Consider the following 9,249-nt stretch of genomic DNA (forward strand, 5'->3'; position numbering starts at 1 on the left):
CCTGGGATGTTTCTCCACTGGCATTGCCAGCCGGCATTGCCAGCCTCCACTTGGGCGAAGGGAGCCCTCATCTTTGGGAATCCAGAATGTGACTTCTGGGATGGTAAATAAGGTACATAAACAAGTGGGTGCCATTTTCTTTTTCTTTTCTGAGAACTGTATTAACAATTGTACAATTTGTAAATAATGCAGTTTTTTTAAGTAAATGAATGAATAAATGTAGTTTTTGAGTGAATGACCAATGAAAACTGCGTTCCTCTCCATTCTGCTGAGCACATCATATATACTCATTCACTTTTGCCCTTTATCTGTTCTCATTAAAAGTGATGTCAACAAGCATTGATTAAGCACCCACTGTATATCTGGCACTGTGCTAAGGGCGGTGAATGTCTGTGTGCTCAACGCGCTCGTAGTCTAACGGGGAAAATGACAGGCAAATGACTGTACAAAGAAGCTACGTAAAAGGCTAACTGTGGATAGTCTCAGAGGGAAGGAGCTAGCATTAAGAAAGATCAGTTACAAAAGGGAGAATTTTAGGTGGGTGCCGGGAGGTGCCGAGTAGAGGAGAGAATTCAAGGCATGAGAAGATGGCCAGTCAGGAAATGGGGGGTCTTGTGTGAAGAACAGTCCATGACTACATTCCTGCAGGGTCCAAGGTCACTGGACTGCAGAGGCCATGGCAGTGAGGAAGGTGTAAGAAGACTGGCAAGGTATGGGAACCGGGTATGAAGGGCTTGGAAAGGCAAGCAGAATCTTGCTCTTGATCGCGGGAGTGATAGGAAGGCTCTGAAGTTGAGTGAACTGGGGACTGGCGAGGGGCTTGGTCAGACCAGTGCTTTCAGTAGATACAGCTGAGTGGGGGATGGGCTGGAGAAGGGGATGGGCTGGGGGGGGGGGGCTTGAAGCAGTTAGACCAATCTGCAGCTTGTGGCAATAGGAAACTCAGCTGACCCAACACAAGTCACTCATTCTCCCTTCTCTACAGAATGAGAGGTTTGGACTAGGGGCCCCTCAGGCTAGTCCAGGGGGGCCGGGAGCACTGAGAAAGATGATGTAATGAGAGGGAACTGTAATATTTTACACTATTTTTACCTATAAACAGAAGCTGGTGTGGACATTATGGAGTTGGGGGAAGCAGTGGGAAATAACCAGTCCATCTTAGAATCTATGATCCAGCTGTCTTTATCACAGGGAAGCTGTATATGATCTGACACGCAACTCAGATTTTGTGAGTAGATTTTTCAAAAGATTCAAAAATTAGGTAGGATTTCACAGAAAAAAAAAGGAAGTTTTTTTTGTTGTTGTTTAGTCATTTTTCAGTCATGTCCAACTCTTTGTGAGTTCTTTTGGGGTTTTCTTGGCTGAAATACTGGAGTAGTTTCCCATTTCTTTCTCCATGTCATTTTACAGATGAAGAAATTGAGGCAAACTGGGTTAAGAGACTTACCCAAATATCTGAGGTCAGATTTGAACTCAAGCTCCAGGCTCAGCACTATATCCACTGTGCCATCTACTTGCCCCCGAGGGAGTTGTCTAAAGAGACCAATATGGATGCAAAGACAACTCATCAACCAACTTAGATTTTAGAAATTTTGACCAGGACCAACATTTCCCCTGACTTCTAAAATGGCCATCTGGAGAGCAGTACCTGCGCGTGACACCAGATGGCGCTCCATCTCGCTTTCACTGCATTCCTCAACAACTCCTAGGTTCTAGCGTTGAGCTGGATAACCAGTGGGCCCTCTCAGCCCCAGTCCCCTGTGGTAACTCCTCCTGGGTTTCTGTCTAGCTTTTTCAATTTAAATGTGTATGATTTAATCCCATCATAATTAATCACTAAATTAGCTGATGCTCCCAGCCCACGGAGAGTCCAATTTCCCCACTTCACGTGTTCAGAAAAGATTACTCATACACATGTAGATTAAATGGATGCTTTGTCAAAAGGGGGAAAAGAAATGAAAGCTATTGGGTTCAAGGTTCCCAAGTGGTGGCAAACCTGCCCCTGCCTGAGGACGCCTGGGCCTTGCTGTTCTTACAGGCCCCCTAAGGCTTCTGGGTCTTTCCATTGGCTCTGCAGCTGGACTCTTCTATACATTGTCTACTCCAGTGAGAGGGCCGCTACGCGGCACCATGGGGCATTGAGTGCTGGGCCTGGAAGCAAGAAGACTCATCTTCCTGAGCTCAAATCCGGCCTCAGACGCTTACTAGCTGTGTGACCCTGGGCAAGTCACTTCACCCTGCTTGCCTCAGTTTCCTCATCTGTAAAATTAACTGGAGAAGGAAATGGCAAACCACTTTGCCAAGAAAATCCCAAATGGGGTCACAAAGAGTCAGATGCACCTGAAAAGACAGGATAATAATAGCAACAAATTAGACTATGAGTTCCTTGAGAGTAAACATTGTCTTGACTATACTGGTAGAGGATCACACCCTCCTCACCCCGCCTCACCCCCATCTGAAACGCTTTGGTCTTAAAAAGTAAAGGGTTCATGGTATCCTCTGTCTCAGCTCATCACAAGGTCTGGCTGATAGGACCACAGATCGTCTACACTACATGCTCCTAAAGGATATCTTACAGGTGAGGATTAGTCTCAGTGGATCCGGCCTCAAGTGCCTCAGGGATGTTTCTTAGATGTCACCTAGTATCCCTCCAGACCCAAGGGTAAGGTGGGGGGTGGGATGGAACAGTTAAATCAAAAATGGAACCACCCTCCAAATGCATTCTGCAAGTGGGACCCCCCAGAAGAATAACAGATGAGTCTACTGAGAGAAGTTTCTAGTTGTTGAGAGAAACACACAAAATTCTTTCAGCCTGTTGAGTCCTTCTGTAACTCAACATATGTGACTCCTGTTACTCTGTTCACTAAAGGAGCCCGTCCCCACCCTCTCTCCCACTCTGGGACCTGGAGATACAGACTATGTGTGGAATAACCAAAGGTTAGTTATGGCTCACTGGGGCTGAGCAACGGGTGCCATATGCAAGAGTTGGCTATGAAAAATGGATACAGGAGGATATTTTTGTCTTATATCCTGAGCACCAAGCACTGTACCTGACACATAGTAGGTGCTTCATAAATATTTGTTGATTGATTGACCCATGATGTTAAAGTAAATTATGAGACATTACAGATATTGGGAAGTAAAGATATGAGTGCGAAAAGGAGTATAACTTTTGACAGGATGGTGAATGATACAGAAGGATTATTGCTCATCACAGCTTTCACCCCCAAGTCTCTCAGTCCCAGGTCAAAAGAGCTAAACAAGCAGAATCAGATGAAACATTGATAAGTACTTTATTCAGAAAGGGGCCCTCAATTCCAAGATATTTTCAATGCAGAAACATGCCTTGGATTGGAGATGCTTCCAAATGTATCACAGCACATTTTGACAGTCGTCATTAAATGGGTCACTATTTCAACTACAAAGCTATGTTGGGAAATTCTTTTGGCCCAGTGGAGTTAAGCCTTCTTCCTCTCAGCTTCTCCTTCGATCAGACTGGCCTGAAAAATGATATATGGGTATGCATTAAACATAATTGACTTTACTGGCTTCCCAAAGCAATCAAAAGACATGACCAGCTTCTTCTTGTGTCTGTGGAATGAGGCCATTATGGCAGACTCCTTTGTGTAGTATCACAATTCAGTGGATTTAGTTGAATTTTGTAAACTAAAGGGAGGAGGGCAGCTAGGTGGCCTAGTAGATAGAGCACCGGCCCTGAAGTCAGGAGGACCTGAGTTCAGATCTGGCCTCAGACCAAACCCTTAACACTTACTAGCTGTGTGACCCTGGGCAAGTCACTTAACCCCAATTGCCTAAAACAAACAAACAAACCAAAAAAACCCCAATAAACTAAAGGGAAGTAGAATAACATGATGTAGTAAGAAGAAGACTGGATTTGGAGCCAGAGAACACAAGTTTGAATCCTGGCTCTTCCAGTAACTGTGTGGCATCAGTCCCCTCCGGGCTCAATTAGACAGGGGCAAAGAAGACTTGGGGATAGGTATAAATAGGGCACCAGACTTGGAGTCAGGGACACCCGAGTTTAAATCCTGCCCTAGACATCTAACTAGCTGTGTGATCCAGAGCAAGTCACTTAACCTTCCTCAGCCTTGATGTCCTTATCTGTAAAATGGGGATAATAATAACAACTTCTTTCCAGGGTTCTTGTGAGGATCAAATGGAATAATATCTGTTAAGTACTTTGCCAACATTAAAGAGCTATATAAATGCTATCATTATTAAATGTGACAGCTCTCTTTTTGGTTTGCAAAGCATTTGATAAATATTATCTCATCTGATCTGGGAGGGAGGTGCTATGATGATGTGCATTTTACAGATGAAGAAACTGAGGCAGCAGAGGTTAAGTGACTTGCCCAGGGTAGCAAAGCTAGCAAGCAGGATTTGAACTCAGGCCTTCCTGACTCCAGGTCCAGTGCTCAATCCACTGTGCTATATAACCGCCTCTAATAATCCCAAATATATCTAATAATGCCAAATTATTGTCTTTTTCATCCACTTAATAATGCTCAATATATCTGAAGGAGTGTCAGGCAGAGGAGGGAGCAGGCTTGTTCTGTATTGCTCTGGATGTCAGATCTAGGGCCAGTGGAGAGAGATTAAGGGAAGTAGATTTTGGCTTACAAGGAAGAGTTCATTCATTAATTCGTTCACCAAATATTTTAAAATACCTTCTGTGTGCAGGGTCTTCTGCTAGATGCTAAGAGTAATAAGAAAAAGGGAGAAAAATTAAAAAAAAAAAACTCTTTCTAGCAACAAGAGTGTTCAATAAGGACAAGAACTACCCTGGGAGAAAGTGGGTGCCCTGTCCAAAGGGGAAGGTGGGGGATTACTTGTTAGGGTTTCTAGAGAAGAGAGTTCTTCACCTTTCAGAGCATCAAGGACTGTTGTGGCATACCACCTGGTACAGCCTATGGACCCTGCTCAGAATAATGATCTAATATAACTGAAAGAAACACTAAATTTCAGTTAGATGTTAGTGAAAATAAGGAAGCCGTTTTTTTCCCTACAAGTTCACAAACCCCAAGAAATCTATCTGTGGACCCCAAATTAAGAATTTCTGATTTAAGAGGACCTCCTGCCTCAAAAAGGAATGAGAGGTTGTCCCCGGGCCCTTTCAACTCTAGAATCTGGGAATTCTGTGCTTTACTCACCAAAGCCCCCTTTAAATCCCGGAGTGGTGAACGTGGCTGGTGAATGGTGCATTCAAAATGCTGAGGCTCTGCCAGCTGGTTCACATCATTGGCCATCTGAACACAAACAACAAAATTCTTAGACAAGTAGAAAAAGAACTTGGGGAAGTTTCTTTCCAAAATAATGGGACCAGACCCACGAGATGCACACAGGAGTGTTCAATGGGAAGCAAATTGTATGAAGGGGATGGTTTCAGAAAAACTTAGGAAGACTTATATGAGCTGATGCAAACTAAAGGGATCAGAACCAGGAGAACCATGTACATAGTAACAGCGATGTTATAATGATAACTAACTGGGAAAGACTCAGCTACTCTGATCAATACAATGATCCAAGGCAGTTCCAAAGGAGCTGTGAAGAAAAATGCTATCCATCCCCAGAGAGAGATCTGATGTACTTTGAGTAGAGACTGAAGCAAATTTTTTAAAACTTTTTTTGTTTTTCTTGCTTTTTGTTTTTATTGGTGTTACAACATGACTAATACAGAAATATGTTTTACATGACTTCACATGTATAAAAGGAATTATATCTCTTGCCTTCTCAATGCATGGAGAAAGGGAGAGAATTTGGAACTGAAAATAAAAATAATAATAATAATAAAGCACACAGACAATAGACTGGAAGTATATTTCCATGGTTAAGAAATTGCATGCTTTCAGGGCAGGTGAATCTTAAGGGCGCCGAAAGAGGATGGCAAATATGTCAGAAAGGTAAGTGGCTTGGCTTAATTCTGTGAAAACTCCCCATTTTGCAAAGGGACTTGACTCAAGGCTGATATAATGAGACCTACTCTTGGAAATTTCATCAGATCCCTTGGGCTCAATTATCTCTATGCAAATGGACCCCAAATACTGCCCTTGCTTAAACATGCTACCTTGAAATCTTTCTCTGTCTCTGTCTCTCTCTCTGTCTTTCTTTCTTTTTTTCACATATGCCCCCAGAATCACAGAATTTCAGAATATGGTTAAGATTTCAGAGGCCATCTAATCTCTGAGAGTTTTCCCCATTCTACATCCCACAGCTGCCAAGTGGCTTTCCAGGCTTCTCTTCAAGAGTCTACAAGTGAGGAGGAGCCCATGATGTCTTGAGGCAGCCCATGTCATTATTTTTTGTTTTTTGTTTTTTGGGTTTTTTTAGGCAATTGGGGTTAAGTGACTTGCCCAGGTCACACAGCTAGTAAGTGTGAAGTGGTTGGTCTGAGGCCAAATTTGAACCCAGGTCCTCCTGACTTCAGAGTCGGTGTTCTATCCATTGAGTCACCCATGACATTGTTAAGAAGGCATTTTCTCCCTTTATATCTTTCTGCAATTTTCCTTTTTACCTCTTCCCCTCATCACTCTGGGTTCTGCCCTCTATGGCACACAGAACAAGTCCAATCTCTCTTCTAGCCTTCAAATACTTGAATTTAGCTATCATGTCTCTGCTGAGTCTTCTCTGTTTTGGAATTAAACTCCCCAGGCCTTTCAACCAATCCTCTTACAGCCTGGGCTCAAGGGGCTTGAACATCCTCATTGTCCTGCTCTAGACACTTTCCACTTCATCAGTATCTTTCCTAAAATGTGGCAGTAATGTAGTGTTGTTCAGTCATGCCCAACTTTCCGTGACCCCATTTGGGGGTCTTCTTGGCAAGGATACTGCAGTGGTTTGCCATTTCCTTCTCCAGCTCATTTTACAGATGAGGAAACTTAGGCAAACAGGGTGAAGTGACTTGCCCAGGGTCACACAGCTAGGAAGTGGCTGAGGCTGGATTTGAACTCAGGAAGATGAGTCTTCCTGATTCCAAACCCAGTGCTCTATCCACTATGGCGCCACCTAGCTGCTCAAAATGTGGCAACCAGAAGTGTACTGAATACTCCAGGTGGAGTTTGACCAGGGCACACATCTGAACCACCTAGCTACATTATAAGAACTTTCCTGACCTACCCACCCAAGCTACTTGTGCCCACCCTCCCTTCCAAAAATGGCTCCTTTTGCATTTGCTTCTGGATGTACATTTTTCTCCCCCAATAGAATATGGGCTCCTTGAGGGCCCTGGAACCTAGAAGAGTTGCTGGCAGATAGTGGGTGTTAATAAATGTTTGTTGATTGATAGGCACATGGTAAGTGCTTAACACATTTTGGATGAATTGAATTAAATAACATAAGTGCCATTTTTAAACAGGGGAAATATACCTCTTCATTTTCACTAACAGTTTTTTCACCCAACTAAAATCTATTTTCTGTCTCTCCCACTTTCCCCCACCCTTCTCCTTTGTGGGGGAGGAGAAAAAAATAAAGCTCTTGTAACAAATATGCATAGGGCTGCTAGGTGGCATAGTGGATAGAGCTCCAGGCCTGGGGTCAAGAGGATATACTTTCAAATCTGACTTCAGACATTTACTAGCTGTGCAGTCTTGGGCAAGTCACTTAGCTCTGTTTGCCTCAGTTTCCTCATCTGGAGAAGGAAATGACAAACCAGTCCAGTATCTCCACCAAGAAAACCCCAAATTGGGGGGCTCAGAGAGTCACAACAACAAAAAAATACGGATATTCAAGACACACCAAGTCCTGCCCTGGCCATGTCCAATGTGCCTCCTACTGCACCCTGAGTCCATCACCTCTTCTTTTTTTCCACTTTTTGGTGAGGCAATTGGGGTTAAGTGACTTGCACAGGGTCACACAGCAAGTACGTGTGAAGTGTCTGAGGCTGGATTTGAACTCAGGTCCTTCTGACTCCAAGACCACTGTACCACCTAGCCTATGTCCCTCATCACCTCTTCTTCAAGAGATCAGTAGCAAGCAAACACACCTCTTGGAATGACTCGATCAGGTTATCAGCATCCCTCTTCCCTCCCGGGCGAAGGCCATAGGACCAGTGTTGGCCAGAGCTGATCATCACACACACAGTCAGGAGAAGGCATCCAGCTAAGAGCTTCGGGGCCAGTTCCATTCTGTGGGACATTAAAAAAAATGGAAGAAAATCCAAACCTGAAGAAGTAGCACTGAATGAGAGGGCAAACTATTTGGGGTTGGCAAAGAGCTCAGAAATGAGTTAAGCTAACCTTGCAAGACAGGACAAAGTCTCCCGCACGATTGCTGAGAAGAGCAGCCAAGCATGAGACACATAGTAATTAGTCCCCGTACAGCAAGTGGGTGGCAAAGTCTAGGGTGGAACTCAGAAGCCTGGATTTCTCAGCAACCTCTTCCCCACATTCACCAAATCATTTGTTCTTTTCTTTTTCTTGGATCTCCAAACCCTAGTCATCTTTCCTCCTCAAGCCCATCCTATTCTCTTACAGCAGCCTTCCCCAAATCAGTTTAGCCATCGCTCCTTTGTGATTGGAACTATATTGCTAGAATCTATAAATTTATAGATAGGTCTGGATATATATATACATTTGGAGATTCTAGTAATAGGTGAATAGAGTAAGTTGAAAACTTACTTCTTCATGTCCCTGAAAATGACCAAAGAGGTCAGTATTTTTGATATACACTTATTTTATTCTTTGAAATGTTAGCATTAAAAATCATTACCAATATTAAAAATGTCCTCCAAGCCCCCAGATTTTCACAGTGAGGACCACACGCACCTTCCGTTGTCTGGGAAATGCCACTTTCCATTGGAGGAAGTGTATATATTGAAAGGGGGCTACAGTGAGGGGGATGATCTTTGAATCATGGGACTTGAGATAGAAGAGGGTGACCTTGGGTAGGTGACTTCCGCCTCCCTATGCAATGGCCTCCAAGGCCCCTCCCAGCTCTGATACTCCATGATTTTCTGTTTAAAGGATCAAACCCCTAGAGATAGTAAGGACTGAACCTCTGTGAGCCTTGGTGATCCCATTTCTAAAATGGGGGTGACAGCTGTCCCTACCTGAAAGGACTATTATGAAAATCATAGAGGCCATCCAGCCTACCTCCTTGGTCTCATTTAATAGATCAAATGAGATCCTGCAGGTAAAGTGCATGGCCAACCTCAAGGCACTCTTGGGTCTCAGACCCTGGAGCTCCATCATCCAGTATAACATTATACAGATAAGGACATGGAGACCTAAAGGT

At 43.7% G+C, this 9,249-nt stretch overlaps 1 protein-coding gene across 1 annotated transcript; it reads right to left on the reverse strand.

Moving 5' to 3' along the window:
* Nucleotides 1-3,406: 3,406 nt before the first annotated feature.
* On the reverse strand, nt 3,407-8,152 carry GNRH1 (gonadotropin releasing hormone 1). Its single transcript, XM_027839913.1, has 3 exons — nt 8,000-8,152; nt 5,172-5,267; nt 3,407-3,500 (listed from the first exon to the last, which is right to left on the reverse strand). The coding sequence occupies exons 1-3, from the start codon at nt 8,150-8,152 to the stop codon at nt 3,459-3,461; spliced, it is 291 nt and encodes a 96-aa protein (XP_027695714.1). The 3' UTR covers nt 3,407-3,458.
* Nucleotides 8,153-9,249: the final 1,097 nt, after the last annotated feature.

Source organism: Vombatus ursinus, unplaced genomic scaffold (assembly GCF_900497805.2).
Source record: "Vombatus ursinus unplaced genomic scaffold, bare-nosed wombat genome assembly UNPS02014837.1, whole genome shotgun sequence".
Lineage (NCBI taxonomy): Eukaryota > Metazoa > Chordata > Mammalia > Diprotodontia > Vombatidae > Vombatus > Vombatus ursinus.

Bases quoted from the DNA above. Each gene is read 5' to 3' on its own strand.
- GNRH1 (XM_027839913.1), bottom strand. From the start codon at position 8,152: ATGTCCCACAGAATGGAACTGGCCCCGAAGCTCTTAGCTGGATGCCTT. The intron at 5,268-7,999 runs GTGTGTTTGCTT...GTTTGTGTTCAG, and splicing joins TGATCGAGTCATTCCAAGAG to ATGGCCAATGATGTGAACCA. The intron at 3,501-5,171 runs GTGAGTAAAGCA...ATCATTTTTCAG, and splicing joins GGGATTTAAAGGGGGCTTTG to GCCAGTCTGATCGAAGGAGA.